General features: G+C 46.1%; 2 protein-coding genes across 4 annotated transcripts in view; both read left to right on the top strand.

The window, feature by feature from the left end:
* CGNL1 (cingulin like 1) overlaps positions 1-19,084 on the top strand; it is a 154,481-nt gene that overhangs the window by 124,825 nt on the left and 10,572 nt on the right. For all 3 annotated transcript variants that reach the window (XM_059913184.1, XM_059913182.1, XM_059913183.1), the window contains 4 exons: positions 2,403-2,555; positions 3,733-3,903; positions 7,400-7,561; positions 10,503-10,592. In XM_059913184.1, coding sequence (XP_059769167.1) covers positions 2,403-2,555; positions 3,733-3,903; positions 7,400-7,561; positions 10,503-10,592 — 576 coding nt within the window. The remainder of the gene's footprint in view (positions 1-2,402; positions 2,556-3,732; positions 3,904-7,399; positions 7,562-10,502; positions 10,593-19,084) is intronic.
* On the top strand, positions 13,571-13,990 carry LOC132359352 (translation machinery-associated protein 7). The gene has a single exon (XM_059913198.1). The coding sequence runs from the start codon at positions 13,624-13,626 to the stop codon at positions 13,816-13,818; it is 195 nt and encodes a 64-aa protein (XP_059769181.1). The 5' UTR covers positions 13,571-13,623; the 3' UTR covers positions 13,819-13,990.

The raw sequence follows: 19,084 nt of genomic DNA, 5'->3' as shown, positions 1-19,084 counted from the left end.
GTAGCTATAGAGCATTTCACACCTAACTCCTAAATGCAAAGTTGCCAAGTTGGCTGCTTTTCGTGTGAATTTGGGACATATTTTTTCAGCATGGACATACTGGAACATATTTCTTGAATCACTGAAGAGGCAGAGCATTGTTTAAACAGCATTTCTAAACTTTAGAGTATGTTAGAATTATCTGAGTAACTTTCAAATGCAAATGTGTGGGCTCCACTCTAAGAAAAATTGTGATTTCATCAGAACAGGCTAGATTTTGCATTTTATGTAAGCAGTCCACCACCCTTGCCCGGTGATTCTGATATAAGAAATCTTTAGATCACTTTTGGGGATAGGTGTTAATTCTCAACCACTGAGTTTTTATCATATGCCTAATAGTGAGTCTGGACTGTGAGACATACTGAGATAGAGAATCTATTTCTTGCCTTTACAGATCTTACTACCCTGCAGTAGAGGCAAGCATGCAAGAAATGTTTTTAAAATAATTTAGCAAAATTACTATTCTAGGCAAATGTGTATGCTGGGACAGGGGGTGTTGGCCAGGCCCCAGGCTCAGAGTGGGGGAGTCTGGGGTGTCTCCAGTGACACAGGAGAGCAGAGCCGGTGTCGGGGGGTGGTAGGGGAGCCCTCCCTGAGCCAAGGGTGAAACAAGTGTGCTCACCACATGGAGGTTGAATGAAGCCGAGGCTGGCTTGTCTGCTGGCCTGGGGCCCCTGGGATTGGGATCCAGAAGGAAGAAGAAGAGAGGCTAGTGGATCTGTAGGGGCAGGGGTTGAGCTGGATCCTGGCGGTTCTATGGGATTGTGTTGATGTCCTTCTGTATTTGTTTTTGTTCAAGAATTGACATTTTGAGATACATGTTCCTGAGAGTTTTCTCCCACATGAAGGAACCAACCATACCTTGCTTACCTTACCCTGTGTGCTGCTTTTTGCCCCCAACACCACTAAATCAACCACAGACACAGGTCCGGGGGGGGGGGGGTTTGACCCTCCCTCTGGTGTGTGTCCAGCTGGACCATGGTGGGACTCACTCCTGCTAATTGCCCCCCACTGAACTCCCGATTACCTTTCTTTTACCACCCTCTTTCCCCAACTGCTTTTGTTGACATTGGTTCCCTGCAGCAATCAACTTCAGCAGCCCGGCTGTGCTGGCTGTTTCTTTGAGCGCAGCCCTCCACAGGTGGCTTTTTGGCCCCAGGCCATGTGGCTGGCCAGCAGAGCTGTTCCAAAGCTTTGCAAACCAGGAGTGCCTGAAGTGCTTTGTGAGTGTTTTCAAAATGCCTGAGTTACTGTACGTGACAGCAGCTTGTAAACTGTTAAGCACTGTACAAATATAACCATTGTCCTCATACAGCCTCTGCAGGGACACAAGACTGAGGAGGTCCTAAGCAGTACTTGTACTAACCCACATTCAGCCCTCAGTGCCTGATAACATTTTTCTTATGATCTAGCTCCTGTTTGGGTCATGCTCCCCCATTCTGAGCTGTGCCCCTTTATGATATCCTTATGCCAAAGGCCTTAACACTCAGCTGTTTAAAGAAGCCACTATAATCTTCCTAAGATATTCTAGGATTTTCTTTTTTTTCTTTTTAGAGTTGCATGATTTTTACGTAAAGGACATCAGTCTGTATAATGTTGTGAGATGAGAGCCTCAGAGGAACCCAGGGGAAACATCGCACCCAAGATGGTACATTTTATAAGAAGTACTAGTATTTGGTGCTGATTCACTAAATAACCACTCGTTTGTACTTTTCCTGACTAGTGTTTCTTCCATTTAATACCTTCTGTCCATCAGGTTCATCAGCTTGTGGATTGCCAAATTCCTTTCCTTCTATGTGTGAGTCCAACCCGTGGATTCTGTTGATTGTAACTCCCCTTACCCAAGTGGACTCTTGGCCCACGGGATAATGTTCTTTTTTCTTATAGATTCATTTTTAGCTATTTTAATTGTGAGAATCATCTGCATAGCAGAGAAAATGCTCAAACATTAGGTGCAATGCTATATATCACAGGATGTCAATTGCCACATGGGTTTAAGTTTGTCTGATGTATAACTGTACCTCAGTTTTCAAGCATGAGTTCTGTCAGGTTTTTGGACACTCTCCTGAATCACCACCTGCAGCAGCCTTGGCCATTTTCTGTATTTCCGTAATGCATCCTTCGTCTGCCCTTCATTCCTGCATAGGTCTTTGGTTAAATCAACTTTGCATCTTGGTCCCTGACTTGCATAGCCGACGATGTCCTTGTGTCTCTGTGATGGCTTCATTTTGATCCTTTTCCTCATCACTGATGTAGCAGGTCTGATCGCTTTGTGGCGTGGCTGTGAAACTCCCTCTGCCACCTGTTTCTGTGGCTGACCTGGGAGGTAGGTGATAGCACTGTCCTTTCCCTGCCATCTGCAGAGAAATCTGAGTCAGGCCACCCAGGAGCAGAAGCAGTTGTCTGAGAAGCTAAAAGACGAGACCGAACAGAAGGAGCAGTTAAGGAGGCTGAAGAATGAGATGGAGAATGAGCGATGGCACCTTGACAAGACCATTGAGAAACTGCAGAAGGAGGTGAGGGAGAGGGCGTGGGACCCAGCTCCCCGTAAGGGCCCGATAGGGCTGAGGAGCCCTGCAGTATGTCTCAGCACAAATGTGTCAGGGATTTGCAGATCCCGGGAAGCAGCTCTTCGGCCTTGTTGATAATCCCAGTCACAGGGGAACTGGTTTAGAAAGTGCCCTCTGGATCCTGGGCCCAGCTCCTCTCAACAGCTGCCCGAAGAAGCCTGGCACGTCAGTGCAGACTTCACAGATGTTAACTGAATCAGAACCTCTGCCTTTGTGCGTAATCTGTGCACTTGCACCTATCTTTCTTGTGCAGGAGTATGAAAGGCAGTTGTTTTTTTTTTTTTTTAATTAATTAATTTATTTATTTTTGGCTGTGTTGGGTCTTCGTCTCTGTGCGAGGGCTTTCTCTAGTTGCGGCGAGCGGGGGCCACTCTTCATCGCGGTGCGCGGGCCTCTCACTATCGCGGCCTCTCCTGTTGCGGAGCACAGGCTCCAGACGCGCAGGCTCAGCAGTCGTGGCTCACGGGCCCAGTTGCTCCGCGGCATGTGGGATCCTCCCAGACCAGGGCTCGAACCCGCGTCCCCTGCATTGGCAGGCAGACTCTCACCCACTGTGCTACCAGGGAAGCCCTGAAAGGCAGTTTTAAAGCCCAGTAGTTGCTGCTCCTCTGCTCACCTCTGCCCTAAAACACCCAGGAGGGAAAAGGCACAGAGCTGATGGAACCAGCCTGAGTATCTGCCGTTTTTTTTGACACCTACTGTGCGCCAGTCATTTACCAGCTATTTTGTATCTAACTAGAATTCTGTCTCTATGTATTGTTTTAATCTTGACAACAGCCCTGCAAGGTAAAGGTTATGGTTTCAGTATTTTTAACTAGTACACTGCAGAGGCCCAGAGAGCGTAGGCAATGCCCCAGCCATGTAGCTGGTAAATGGCAGAGCGAGGATGTGACCCAGGACCATGGATCTAGCTCCAGAGGATGTGCTTGTTCACACCTCCATGCTACTTCCAAGTTCCAGGAGACTAATCCTGGGCAGATCACGATCAGGTGCTTTGCAGTCTTCGGGGTGGGGTGCCACAGAAGAAAGCAGACGAGACGTGTTGAGCTGGGGCGCAAACCTAGCTCCCTGGCCCCAGATGGAGCATCACAGGGTGGGCTCTCACCCGTGTCACTTCTTCCAGATGGCTGACATTGTTGAGGTGTCCCGCACATCAACGCTGGAGCTCCAGAACCAGCTGGATGAATACAAGGAGAAAAATCGCAGGGAACTTGCAGAAATGCAGAGGCAGTTGAAGGAGAAAACTCTAGAGGCAGAAAAGTCCCGTCTGACTGCCATGAAAATGCAGGATGAGGTAATGCCTGGCCAGAGCAGTTCCTGGTTTACCCGTGTTCAGAATATCCTTCGAGACTGCTTTGAAACTCTTCTAGGAGAGGCTTGGGGTAGATTCTTAAGACAACGTTTGTGCTTGATTCTCGGGATGGTTTCTTCGGGGCAGATGGCATTCTAAGACACAGAGGACCCAGGGCCTCTGAGGTTAAATGGACACAGCTTCAGTTTGACCATTTTCGTGATTAATCCAAGATCTGCCTAAAAAGCTTAGCTGCCACTGGTAGAGCACCAGTAGTGTGCCCAGCTGTGTCTAAATGATTTATATGTATCATTGTTTTAATTTAATCTTAGAACAGGGATTATAATAACTAATTTTTTTTTTTTTGCCATTCGTTTAAAATTATATATATAGATTTTCATTGCCGTGGGAGTGGTGGGTAAGAGTTTCAGAACAACAATAATGGAGACACAGAAATCTTCAGGAATTTATGAGTACTGAAATTATTAAAACATATTCTTGGTTTTATATTTAAGAATAATAGAGCAAAGTAACCCAAATGTTAGCTCCCTTCAGTCTGGACTTCTGAAGAACTGTGTATAATAAAGGGAATGTTTTTGATTATTTTAATGGAAAGCTGAAGGCTCTAAAATGCAAGTACAGTGTAAGCTGATTTCTGCTCTGTCTCTTGCCAGCTGGATGACCTTGAGCAAGTTACCCCGATTTTCTGAGCATCTGTTTCTCCCTCTTTAAAAGCATACAAAATAATAATGATTTAATAATTAAATGAGGTAACATGTGAGACTATATGGCAGAGGGTCTATATATTCTGGACACTGATATTAGTTTTTTGTGTTTTTTTTTAATCCTAAAGCTTGCTTTTTTTTCATAAGCAGTGCCAAGAGCACTAAGATTCCACAGGAAAACACATTTTTCTTTAAAAAACAAACTTTTATTATCTTTGATGATCAAAGGAAGGTCGCCCATGAGTCAGCGCTGAAACTGTGTGAAAGAACAATGGATATTTATTACAGGCTTCTAGAATACTTCTGAAAGGACCCTGGTAACAGATCCCCTCTGGTTTAGGGTCTTAGGGATACAGGACTCCTAGTAAGAGCTGAAATTAGCATATCGACAGCACAGTTCTCTGGCACTGAAGCAGAATCATTTCTACAGCAATTGGGTGGGAGGATTCTGATATTTGCCAGAATGCAAACAAACACGTGGTATGCTGTTTTGATTTCAGAAAATCAGTGTCACGGTGACCCCTGTAAAGTGCTTTCCCTTGGTTCTTGTATAATTATTACTCTGCTAGAATCTTTGGGTAGGAGGGAAACTTAGAGACCCTCTAGTTAGACAAGGAAACTGAGATCCAGAGAGATTAGCTAAGGCCAGATAGAGACCATGTTGTTTGTAAAAGGGCAGTAATTCCAAAAAGGATTCCTTATGATGAAAACAGAGAGGGCGCTTCCTAGATGTTCTCAGTGGTCTAGCCGTGTGAGACACTATTTCCATCTGCAGGCACCTCATCAGTCTAGAAGGAAACTGCAGTCAGACGCCACCCTAAGTCAGGATGGTGAAGTCATGGAGTCGTTTAAAACAAAAATGAATTAATAAGCCAAGGTCACTTGGGATCCTTGAGAAACTCAAGCTCAACTCTGTTCACAACCTTCCACCACGTTTTGGGTGAGCTGAGTTAAAGCTCTCCGTAAATAAAAAAGCTGCAAGAGTCCATCCACCCTAAGTGCTGTAGTACTGCCTCCTTTGCTTTGAGAGAAATAGGCATTTTACCTATTTTGCCTTTGGCATAGAGCTAGAAGAGTTCTGATGAAGGTCGTCGTTAGAGAATTAAGACTTAGAGTTCACCGTTCAATTTATTTTCTAAATCCCACTTAGCAAAGAGCAGCTTTAACTACTTAAAGGTAGCACTCGTAGGTTCAGAAGTTATTTACTTACTCATGATTCCAGACACTGTACTATTCTTTTGTGCATATCCTTACTGAATACTCTTGGTATGATAGAGCACTTGCTAGATGTTAGGAGGGATCTACTGGGCGTCAGAAGGTAGGAATGTGCTGGGCATTGGGGAAGGAAGGGTGAGCTGTACCATTACCTGTCAGTCTTTCTGACTCTAAAACCCATGTTCTTTTGGGGGTATTATCTCATTTGAGTCTCATGACAGCTTTTTAAGGTAGGTTTTATATTTATCCCAATATTGCAAATCAGGAAACTGAAGCACAGAGAATTTTTTGAAGACTTTTTTTTTTGGAGAGATTTTTTTTCATGCTCTGGAGTACCTCTGTATCCAAAGAATGTCTCGTCATCCTTTTTTCCATGGGACGATTTTCACTTTGTGCTTTCACTCAGTCACCACCAAAACCAGACTGGGGTCTTTATCTGGAGATGTCTTCTTTAAGACTGCTGTTTTCATAGAAATTTCAGGTGTTCCTATCAGCCTCCAGGAGAGGAACACAGTTCCTAGTCTTCCCTCTGGGCTTCCTAAAGTAGCCTAACCTATTGGGTCCCCAGAAAGAGTATCTTTGAGACTTTCCCAACTTTTCCGTGAAGATCACCCCCAAAGGCTGGTACTCTTTTAATGAAGTTCGCCACTTGCTATCATATACTCCCTGAAGGAAATTAACCCTTGGTGTATTCTATTCCTATGACTGTGCTTTCACCTGCTACCCTATACCACCTCCAGGAGGGAAGGAAGTTGAGAACAAAACACACAGCCTCAGGCTTCACCGAATCAGTCCACAGAGATGTTTAAGGAGTACCTTCTGTATGCTGAGTTGCCTAGTTCCCTTGGGGAGATTCCAGCGGAGTGGAAAACACAACCCCTTGTGAATCAAGCTGTCGGTTGCACTTTCTTCAAAGCTGTTAGTTCAGTGCCACCTTGTGGAGGAACAAAACACTGTAAATTATGACAACTGATAACATATTCTTCTAGAGAGTAGTGGTTTTCACTTAATTTACATGTTTATATTAATAGATTTTGTGCCTGCAGGTTGCTTTGGGGTCATGATTTTAGCTTTTATCTTCCCCCAGCTTTAAACCTCTGTGGAGAGGAGGGTGGGTGATAGATTACACTCTGGGAGGTGCTTACTTAGTTCAAGGGCTTTCAGGTATCTTCGGCCACGACCTACAGTAAGAAAGGCATCTTGCCTCGTAACCCGGTAATACATGCATCCATACAAGTATATGAATATCTAGTAGAAAAGTTTCACAAAACAATATTTGCTTGTACTATTCTGATACTTTTTTCTGTTATATTTAATGCTGGCCAATACCTGCTGAATTGAATTTATAACCCAATGGGTTGCTCTCTGTAGCTGGAAAAGCGGCTTCTTTTTACAGAAGAGGAAACTGAGGCCCAGAAGAAGGTGGCCCTTGCTCACAGGCTTCTGAACCCCAGTGGAGTGGGGGCCGCCTGATCCCCTTCGGGGTCAGCCTGCACACTGACGAGATCTCTGTGCTCCTGACGTGCCCGGATAAGCACCCCAGCCCCTCCTCATTCCAGACGCGTCTGTTGGAGGAAGAGTTACGGGACTACCAGAGGGCTCAGGAGGAAGCGCTCACGAAAAGGCAACTTCTGGAGCAGACGCTCAAGGACCTGGAGTACGAGCTGGAGGCCAAGAGTCACCTCAAGGATGACCGAAGCCGACTCATCAAGCAGTTGGAGGTTTGTGGGCGGCGCGGGTGTGGGACTCGAGGGAGGCAGACTTTCCGCGCACGCCTCAGCCTTTGGGAAGTCTTTGGCTTTTTTTCTCTTGAACAGCAAGACAGTAAAGTCATTGCTTGATTTGAGGAAGAAGCTGGTAGTTTGTAGACTCATAAGACGTCAGAGCTGGAAGGAATGATGGAAATAATTTAGTTGTAGTGTCGTCATTGTCTGGAAGAGGAAGCAAACAAGAGTCCAAGGAAGTTAGGTGATTTTGCATAAGGGGACATAGATAGTTCTTTATCTGTTTGTTGCTTTGGGTGGTGCTTCCAACTACAAAGGAGACAAGGCTGCTGTGAATCTAGAGAAGGGCTAAACCTTGCATCCAAACCATCCAAGTCCTAGGGACACCGAGCACTCATTTGTTGCACCACATGCTCCACTTTTGTTGCCTGATTCTGGCCCGTTTTCCCTCACAGATGATCCAGCTCTGCCAAAGCTGGCAGTAAACCGGCTCAGGTCACTTTTGGACACACCGTGTATACATAGTCCAAGACAGTCTGTCAGGAAGTGCTCGGTGGAGTCACCAGCTGGGGTGAGCTGTTCACAAGATGAAAGCACCACACGTTAGAAAAACATGAATCAAGTAATAGAATCCGAGTATGAACAGCCTGTCAAGAAGGGCAGGAAGAACCTTAACATCAGTCCAGCTGGACTTACAAAAAAGAATGATCCTCAAGAACAAAACCAACCCCAAACCAGAAACACCCACCCCTACCCCCCCACACATCCCACGTCCCCATGGAATTTAGAGAAAACATAAAAATCAGCCTCAGACCTACGGGAGAAGTTAACATTGTCAAGGTTTTGATAAAAGTCAGACAGCGCTCAAGGCCAGGGAGAGAGAGCTGGAATTTAAAATCAGTGGAATTCCTGATTCAGCTTCGCAAATCAATAGAAATAACTTTTAAAACCTCCACGAGACTTAGTAGCAGTTTATATCTAGGGAGTGATGGTTCAACCATTAAAGATTTTATTAGATGGGCCCTTTTAGAGGCTTAGAATTACCTGGTTAGGGTGTCGTGCCCCGCCTCCACCCCCCCCCCACCCCCCCACCCCCTGCAAGATTGCCATGTATTTTGCTGATGTCCTGGTTCTAATCTCATTAGGGGAGGTCATTTTAAGGCAAACTAAGGTCAACCCAGGTAACTAGGAAGTGATTATTCTAGGACCCGAACAATCTGGTTAAACACAAGCTAAGGCCTCGTCAGGCAGTGACGTGAGAACCTTTGGCGTAATGACCCTTGGCCTGACCCCCTGAAGTCTCCTGCTGGGTTCTGTACAGTACAGTACAGATTATAGGCAAGAAGAGAGCCCTGCGAAGAGGTGCTTTTAGGCAAACATTGGGTTGCCAGGTCATCTCCTTCTAGAATATTCTGACTAAAAAGAACATTTCCTTTTACTAACTCAAGGTGTAGAAGCCATGGCATAGCTAAGCTTCATTTGCCCCTGTGCAGTGTTTGAGCTATTTCTCCATTAAAATGAACATATAAAATGAACAGCTCTCAAGACCCCATCCCTGTGAGGCACACCCGAGGGTGCTTCCTCCCTAAGCGGCGGCTGGCAGGACTGTCTTGCTGGGACTAATATCTTGCTTGTTCCTTTACTAGCACTTAACAGATAAATTCTCAGACTCAAGAGCTCTCTCAATAAAGGCCATTGTCTGTAAACTCAGAAACTCAGGTGGCTGTCGTATGTAAATGCGGTACTTGTGGATCTTTGGTGATTCTGAGTGACACTGGCCTTGGAGGGGTCAGGAACCACTGAACAAATAAGGGGTTCTTGGAGGGGTCAGGAACCACTGAACAAATAAGGAGCTTTGGTGCAGGACCCAGCTGTTCTGAGTTGGTCTTTGGGACTCTGGACTCCTGGGAGAGAGCTTTCTGGGTTCTCTGTAGATTTCGCTCACAACAGGGAAGGCATTCACAGACATTTAGTCATTCACGAGTTCTGTTTTATTTTTGGTGCATACGGAGGCTTGTCAGCCAACTTTGACAATCGCAGAGACAATATTTATGTACAGATGCTGCAGGCTTACATAGAAACTCGTAATGCTGATTGCTTTTAGTGTGTCTGGCTCATGGCTCTGACTTAATCCAGACATATGACACGTTGGCTGGTGGCAGGAGAAACACATGTACAAACCCCACAAGCCCCCAGTTCAAGGTGGGGTGGTTTGTGTACGAAGCCTCTTTTCTTTTTTTTTTTTTTGGTACACAAAGCTACTTTTGAAGTACTTTTCTCTCAACACTCAGTGATGTTAAATTAGGAAGGCTAAGGAAGATAGAAATTACTATTCTTCTGTGAATATTCGGTTTAGCAGAATGGGCTGGCACTGTCTTTATGTTACTCTGATGGGGATTTGGGAGTGTGTGGTGCTAAGTATATGAGGTTCCCTAGAAGAAAAAGGCAGATGCAAAAGGCTGTTCTAGGCTCTATTCCTGGGAGGGTCTTGGAAACCCTGAGCAAGAGAGAGGAAGAACATTGTCCTGAGTTTAGAGTATTTAGAGGAGTGTGCCTTGGACGATATCTTGGTTTCCACATTGTTTTTTAACAGATACCTGTTAAGCTTAGGTAGATATTTGTAAAATAACTGATTCATAAGGGAAAAAAAGGCTTGAAGGAAACATGTGCTTGTTAGGGTTTGGGGTAATATTTTCTTCTCCTTTTATGTACTTTCTAGATGCACAATTATATTTTACATTATAAAAGCCATAAAACACAGTTTTAAAGAGATGTACTTTGGACAGTATGAGAAAAAGACACATCTTTCCTCCAAACTCTAATTCACGGTGTTCAGCTCTGATCTGCCCTTGGGGTTGTCCTTCCACGGGGCAGTCCCTGCTCCTAAAAACTTGGTCAGTGCAAGTTAAATAGGCTGTGTTTGTGACTTCTTTCTTAGGACAAGGTGTCTCAACTGGAGATGGAGCTGGAAGAAGAACGAAACAACTCGGATTTGCTGTCTGAGAGGATCACTCGGAGCAGGGAACAGGTACTGTTCTATAGTTGAGTGATGAGTGGATCATCCTGCATGAAAAAGGAAATGTGAGAGGTTGAACCTGAGGATTCAGCTGGAGGAGGGAGGGGAAGTCCATGGCTTATGGAAAGGATGGAAGATGGGGTCAGTCACTAAGAGGGAGGTGTAATATATAACATGGAGCATATAGAGTGGAAGTTTCCAGAGTGGTTATGTATAACAATGTATTAGTCACAATAGGCAAAGTGCTTTTAGAGCTGAGGCTCTAAGAATCATTACTTTTAACAAGCAATCATGAAATTGGTAGCTACCACTGTATGAGTGCCATGGGAAGTAAATGATATGATGCAGTCTTCTCCTTTAAGAACTTTGCCAGCAAATTAGCAATACATACACCTGTGAGGCATCCATAGTACAGTAACGGTACCTTGCAAGTGAGTGCTTTTTGCAGTTTTCAAATGACAGGAGTTTCACTTACATTTGATCCTTATAGGAACACTGGGAGGCAGCCAGGGATAATTCACACTGTCCTCACATTGTACATAATGGAACTGATTTCCCAAACTACACTTGGGATAATCCCAAGGTTTTTGGGTTTTGTTTCCATTTTTTAATTTAAAAAAAAAAAAGTTCAGAGTGCCTAAGTCATATCCTGGAGATGGGGTGTCACATCACTAGAAAGTGGTAGCACCATTAGCTGGTTACCATGTCCCCATTGCATGCCCAAACCATTTGACAGATAAAAATGTGGAAATATTATGGGAGAAGGATTCAGAACATTCAGTGGTGGTTTTACAGAGAGTTTGTATTCACTAATCTCAGCCTCTTATTTACATGATACCTTTGGATACCTATAGAAACCTCTGATGGGACGTACTTTCAATGACAACTTATTTTTACGCCCAGCTCCTGAAAATGGTGGTAGTAAAACTGTACATTTAATAGACATTTAGAGAGCTCTTCACCTTTTGATTTGCTTTGGGCACTTTCTTAATTAAACAATGCAAACAAAACCTAAAAGCCTTGGATGGTGCTGAGTATAATTTAGGAAATTATCTGTATGAAGGATTTAAATTAAAAGTCTGAAATACAAATTAATACAAAATTAATATGGAATCTTCCCGCTTTCCTCTGGCCACCCTTCTCCTTATTCACATGTACCACCTTTCCCTCACCTTGGGATGACCAAGAACTGGAGGTTCCAGCGCTTAGGGACAATGCCATTCTAGGCTGGTAGCCCCTGTTCAAAGTTGAAGGTGAATCACTGGCTTCTTTTCCATCTGCCTTTGCTTCCCTATTGACAGCTTCTTTGCAAACAGGTAAGATACTGGTGCTCCTTTGCTCCTGAGAGTGAAGGAAATTCCAAGTGGAGGCTCCATCCACCCTCGCACTGAACTTGGGTTCTGCCTACATATTTCAGTCCTATTTACTGTGCTAGTATCATTCCTCTGGCGGGGTGGCAGCCCACCTGACCTGAGCTGCAAAAGTTTAGAGAAAGACCTTCACGGAAACCTGAAGTTCGGGTGGAGAGCCCAACCTTGACATTTGAGACCTCATAGTTCTTAGTAAAGTCTGCATTTTCTCAGTTCTCCTGCTGGTATAGAAGCTGCTTTGTTACAAGTTCCTGCCGGCCTGGCTAAGGCACCCCCCTTACCACAGGGCTCTTCAGGATCTGCTAAGCGTTGGTGATGATGTGAGAAGTGGCCCTGAATTTGTTTTGCTAATGCTTCTTGCAACTTAGGCAAGGAAGAGTGGTGGGGAAGTATGTCATCCTATCAATCAACAGGCAGTTAAAACAGCCTTCCAGACCCGAAACAAAACACAGACAAACTGAACCAGAGATGGTTGCCTCCCTTGGGTCTGCTGATGGCCCAACACTAAGGAGGCCCGTCACTTAGGTCTGTTTGCTTTGGGCCTCTTCTCCTTTCTCTCAGCAGGATTTGTGGGTAATAGAACTGCTCTCTGCGATCTGGTCAAGGTTGAAAATATTTTCACTGAGCTGAGAACCTAAAGTAAGCCCAGGGAGGAAGTAGTAGAGGGGACATACTTGTTCTCTGGGAAAGAATCCCTTGTCCAGCCTCCTGCACCGACCCCATGTAGCTCCAGGAAAGTCTCCGCCCCTCTGAGCACAGCCTCTAAGATCTATGCAAAGGAGGCTGTTTGTCCAGGAGATTTCTGAAGTCTTTTCTGAATTCTAACATTGAAATGCTGTGAGAAGGTTTTATAAAATTGTGTCCGAGTCGCCCTTTAACTCTGTCATTCCCTCCCTGTGTCTGAGTTTATGTGCCTGAAAAGATGGGTTTCACAAATGTCTCTAGCCTTTTTGCTATATTTGTTCTATTTTCCTCGTCACTTTTCTTCGTTCTCACTGCACTCTCTGGGGTATGGAGGGTAAAGCCTGGTGTCTGTTAAAAGCGGAGAAATTGAGCATCGTGTTCAAACTGAGGTAGGAATTACTAAAACAATAAAACAAAACAAACCCCTGAGATAAAGTGGGGTCTCCTGATGGAGTGCTCTCTTCTGGCATGTGCTGCCTTTGGATTTGTGAGGAAGGGTAGAGAAATGGGTTTGTCAAATATACCCGCCTTACAGGAGAGCATTTACTTCTCACTCAAAGTCAAGGTCAATCTGAGACTTGCTTCTTGCCTCTTAAAGTAAAGGTTCAAGAAAGGGCTCTGAGTGTAGACAGGTGGGCCTTGATTCTGAAGTTGTTTCAGTTCACTTAGGTTAACTTCTAGGGATGTACCAGCTGCCTTCCTGCCAGAATCAGAGAAATGGGAAACTTCTAAACCTAAGACCCCTTCTCCTCCGCCCCCTCAAATGCTGTCCTATGACACCTCCTCACAGGAGATGTCTCTTAAGGAGCAGGAAGTGGTGCCTGTCTGTCGTCTCCAACCTGATTTATAGCATCCGCTCTGGATGTGCTGCAAACTGCACTGAAAAGGGAAGGCGTGGGGAGCTTTATGTTTTGGATCTTGGTCTCTTTAAATTAAAAAGTCAAAGGTTGGATCCGGTGGCAGGGTCTGGGGAAGGGGCGGCAGGCGCCATGTCGGGCCGCGAAGGTGGCAAGAAGAAGCCCCTGAAGCAGCCCAAGAAGCAAGCCAAGGAGATGGACGAGGAAGATAAGGCATTCAAGCAGAAACAGAAGGAGGAGCAAAAGAAACTCGAGGAGCTAAAAGCGAAGGCCGCGGGGAAAGGCCCCCTGGCCACAGGTGGAATTAAGAAATCTGGCAAAAAGTAAGCTGTCCCTTGTGCCTGAGGCAATGATGATCCTTAGTTCCATTCCTGTTTAAACATCTGGATTAAACATCTGGATTCCCTGCCATAACATCTGTTGCCACCTATAGCTAGAATGAAGTGTTGTCTTGGAACCTATTGTACATTTAAGAATAAACTTTTGTAAAAAAAAAAAAAAAAAAAAAGTCAAAGGTTGCAGCTCTTCTCTCTACTTAATCTCTGCATGCTCACAAGCTGCCTGTCTGAATCTTTTTTTTTTTTTGCATCCTCTGAACATCTCCCATTCATTTTCCTAGTCTGAGTGACAGGGCTTAGGTGGGAAAACTAGAAAAAGAGGTTTTCCGGTAATTTTAGTGAATGGCCTACCCCGTTTACAGACTCTTAGATCTGGCAAGGACCTCCAGGTTCATTTCCCCAGACTTTCTGTGCAGTGGATGAGAGAGCCGAGGCCCAGCATCACCTGTGATCCAGCCAGGGTGCACGGCTGACCAAGGCAGGCACTGTGGTTGGTTTGAGGAGCAGAGGCTTGCCTAAATAATGGGTAACTATCAAGAAAAAGCAGTGGGTGGGCTTCCCTGGTGGCGCAGTGGTTGAGAATCTGCCTGCCAGTGCAGGGGACACGGGTTCGAGCCCTGGTCTGGGAGGATCCCACATGCCGCGGAGCGACTAGGCCCGTGAGCCACAACTACTGAGCCTGCGCGTCTGGAGCCTGTGCTCCGCAACAAGAGAGGCCGCGATAGTGAGAGGCCCGCGCATCGCGATGAAGAATGGCCCCCACTGGCCGCAACTAGAGAAAGCCCTCTCACAGAAACGAAGACCCAACACAGCCAAAAATAAAATAAAATCAATTAATTAATTAAAAGAAAAAGAAAAAGCAGTGGGTACTAAATGCCCAGTGAAAGAGTCAGGCAGCTAAGGAGGGAAAGACCATGATAGCGAGGGTGACTGTGGGAGTTCTTAGGGGAAGGCTGGCCCGGAGCTGGCTTTGCAGAAAGGGTAAGATTTAGACAAAGTAAGGAATGGGAAAGGAATCCTAGATATGGTGGAGGGTGTGAACAAGGATTGGGAGGTAGGGTCTATTTAGCATTTTCCGGAGCAACGAATGGACTGCTGTGCTTGGTTAGGTTTCTGGTTTCCGTGAGGGAATAACAGGAGAGGCAGGTTGAGGGACTTTGAAAGGACTGTACCCTGAAGGCAATGGGGAGCCTTGGAAGGTTGTTGAGCAGAACAGTGAAGCTTACACAGCGTTCTCGAAGGGGACGGGAGTAAGGGCAGGAGAAAGGGGGCCTGAATGAAGCCTCAGCTGGGCTGTTTCCAGGGACAGAGGACAGGAGAGGCGGTTGTGAGATCAAACATTCTATCCTTTTCATGTGTTTGTTTCCACTTTCTCGTGCTTAACGTCTGATGCTCAGTAAATGCTGGCAACATTCTTTGTAAGTTCCCAGGCCTTCTAAGGCCTTCCTTTTAGATACATGCTCAGGATATTTTTTTTTAAATTAATTTTTATTGGAGTATAGTTGCTTTACAGTGTTGTGTTAGTTTCTGCTGTACAGCAAAGTGAACCAGCTATATGTGTACATATATCCCCTCTTTTTTGGATTTCCTTCCCATTTAGGTCACCACAGAGCATTGAGTAGAATTCCTTGTGCTGTACAGTAGGTTCTCATTAGTTACCTATTTTATACATAGTAGTGTGTGTATGTCAATCCCAGCCTCCCAATTCATCCCACCCCCCAGGATATTCTTAAAGTTGAAGGAAATTTGAATAAAATAGTGGGTGCTTTACTGGCTTTTGGTCTGTTTAAATCCAGAGAAGTCCTTTTTCCTCTCCTTCCTCTAAAACCGTGTTTCCCTTTACGATATTTGCCGTCCTTGCTGAGGGTTCTCCAGGTGCTGGGCGCTGTGCCCGTGCCTTGCATGCTTTCTCTTGTTGTTTTCAGGGCTCACGAGGCTAAGTGGCTGCTTAGGGTCTCGAGGCTTGTAAGAAGTGTGGAGCCCAAAGCCCACCACCTCCCACCTGTTCCCATCATCCCAGCATCGGACAGTGAGGGTGGTAAAAACGCCCCAAATGTTTGGGTCTCTGTGCCCAAGTTAAAAATAATGCCACAGTGTCTCTTAATATGAGTGAGGATTTATTTTCACCTGATCCTCTCCTGACCCTGCTCCTGAGTCCAGGATTCAGATGGCCCAGCCTGGTGTTTTCAGTGTGTCCCACAGGCTGACGTTCTAGCTCCTTGGGCACTGCTGTGTGACTGCTGGTGGCTGAGTGCCTACAGTTAACAGTAGATCTGGCCCGAGATGGAGAGGTGTTCTCTTGGCCACGGAGGCCAGGATAACCCAGCCCAGTGGAAAGACCATTTGTTCAACCCAGGCAGCCAGCAGGCAAGAGGAAAAGTACCAATTCGAGAGCTGCCCTGTTGCCTTGGCAACTGCCGGGTAAATCCCAGTGGATAAAGTTGCAGGCTTCTGCAGTCCTTTTCAGGAACTGCTCCCGGCTGGCTGGCTCACACCTGCTCCTCAGTCTGTACCAGGGGGATGCAACCACCAGAATATGAGCCTGGGAAGTGAGGCTGCTTTGCAGTCAGCATGTGAAAGATCAGCATGGGATTTCTTTCTTTCTTTTTTTTTCTTCTTTAATTAAAATATTCCTGGTCTCAGAACTGCCTCCTATTGTAAAGACTACTAAAAAACCCAGTGTGTACAGTTGGTTTATCATAATTTTCCTTTCTTGTGACTGAGTATCCTTTTTAGTACTAGCCAAGAGTGTGTGCTCACCATCCCCTTTACAGCCCAATAGTAAACACAGGTGATGGGGTTAAATATTATTATTCGCGATCGTACATATCTCTGGCTTTTCATTAACCCGGAAGGCAGCTGCTTCTCATCCTGAGAGCTGGCTCAGGTCACGGGTGCCTCTGACATAAACCCACTGGAATCTGATACTGTTATTTCCGATCAACATGCTCAGGGTTTAGCATTCTTTCAATCCAGCTGTGATAACTGTTGCCTTCAGCTCCCCTTCTGTTTTTAATTCGACTGGAAAGTTTTTGTTTGGTCTATTTAATATAGTTGAAGGGTAAACAGCAACGTAAAGCGCTAAGCTTACATAAATGTTTTCTCAGCCTCAGATTTACTTCCCTGGTCCAAAGGAGGAAACTGGCTAAGCCAGAGGCCATTTCTCTCTCTCTCTCTTTTTTTTTTTTTTTTTTTGGTCCCAGTGTGGGCTCAGGGTGAGAAGAATCTGATTTGGAATATTCATGAGTCACGGGGCCATTCCTGGGGATCACAGTATTGAGGAACTCGACTGAAACACTTGGGGTTTATGGTGAAACCCATCCTTGGGGGTATTGTTCATAACACCACATGGTATTCCTTGTGTACGGCTCTGCATGGTTTTTTTTTTTTTTTAATTTGTTTATTTCACAATTTATTTTTTAAGTTTTTATTTTATATTGGAGTACAGTTGATTAACAATGTTGTGTTAGTTTCAGGTGTACAGCTGGTGTATTTATTTTAGAATTCAGTGTCTGGCTCTCCTTTCTGAAGAACTGAAGGAAGCCTATCATGTTTGCCAAAAGACTGAGGGAAAATTGACTGTCCGGTGACAGTAACTGTTAAGTTTTATGGTCTCACATTTGTTCCTTCCTGTTCTTCACTCTGATTTATTTTACACTTCCATTTTAATAGCCATCTTTTGAGGGGATGTGGTGGGGTATAAATAATTACTGTTTTGCTTTGTTTTTCCTTTGGAGACTCACACTGGCCTGGGGCACTCCTGGGAGGTCTTGAACCTGCGGAGACCTCCGGGATGCTGCTTCCTGAGTGCCCCTCTGTACTGGGAGGCTCATTTCCTGGCAGGATCCAGAATTTCCAGTCAGTAGCCCTGAGAGAGCAAGTCTTTGGCCAGTGGCCGCTTCTTTAAGTTTGTCCTGAACCCCAGCCCGGGCCCGGTGCCGTGGACCCCTTGGCAATCTTTAAATCCCTCCACAGTGCTTCTCTGCCTCATGCCACTGGAGGTGCTTCTTCCTTTTAGGCTCCAAAGGCCCCCCCAGAACTCCTCCTACTTCTAGGTTTTGCCCTTCACTGAGGGACCTGGGAGGTTGGCAGAGAAGGGAATGCCCACCAGTCCCGAACCTCCCAGCTGGAAAATGGGGGTGGTAACGTCTGCCTCAGAGAGTCCTGGGAGGATTAACAGGCTCAGGCGTGGACACTCGTAGTCACTCCGCACCTGTCGCCAGGGGCTCTCAGTTCTTTCTGTTTCCCTCCTCCTCCCCCAGGCCTGGAGCACAGCTGTGGAAGTCACTGAGTGGCTCCTCACACAGTTGCTGTACAGCTGCAACGAGCCCCTGGCCTCTGCCCCCACGGCCTTTTATTGTCTTCTGGTGGGTTTTGGCCTCACACCCCCCAGCAACTAAATTTCTCTCTTTCTCTCTTCCTCTCTCTCGACAAGCCTCCAGGTCTTCCTTATCCCTTAACTTTTGGGGAAATCATCTCCCTTCCCTTCCTGCTCCGTCCTGGGCCTCCGAGCTACAGGAGCCTCCCCCCCGAGCCCTGGCTTACCGTCCCTCTCCTGGGCTCTCTCCCACTCCCGTGCTGCCCCCAGTGTGGGCCTGCATCCCTCCCTCCCCCCCTCACCGGACAGTCTCCTGTCACACTCCCGTCCCGCTACAGTCCATCACCTGTAACTGTTTCCTCCCCGGTGATTCTCCCCCTCGGTCTGCTAACAGCTGTGGGCATGTGTCTTGCAAACCCCTTACTTGAGCTCCTCAGCCCTCGGGTCAGAGCTGTCATCTGTCACGCTGCGGTTCTAGAGAAGAGGGGCTTCCCTGTCTCTCCCTTCTCTGCTGAGCCTCCCAGAGCCATCCTCCTGGCCAACCTAGATGCATTTTCCTCTGTCCTCGCCCTTCTGGGCCTTTGCAGCAGGTCAGTGTCCTGGTTTTCTCCATACCTCCCCTAACAAAGCGGAGCGGGGAGGCCTTCCCAGGGCACGGTTCTGGAGCCTCCTCATTCTTCATGCACTTCTCCTTGGTGAGCTCATTTGTCCTGTGGCTTCAGCTGGCATCACCCAGTCTCCACACCTGTATCTGCAAACTCCCCTGGACTCTAGGGGTACCTAGGGATGTTCATAGTACCTGCCTCATCAGGTGGTGGTGAGGATGAAATGAGATAACGCTATAAAAATGCTCCAGACTTACTTTTGTTAAGTGCAATGCAGATGTTCGCTGTGGTCACAATATTATAACGGGCCCCGTGTGACTGCTCCCTGTCTA

This window comes from Balaenoptera ricei, chromosome 2 (genome assembly GCF_028023285.1).
Source record: "Balaenoptera ricei isolate mBalRic1 chromosome 2, mBalRic1.hap2, whole genome shotgun sequence".
Classification (NCBI taxonomy): Eukaryota; Metazoa; Chordata; class Mammalia; order Artiodactyla; family Balaenopteridae; genus Balaenoptera; species Balaenoptera ricei.
Note: the sequence above shows the minus strand (reverse complement) of the source record. Positions and strands in the feature narration are given on the sequence as shown.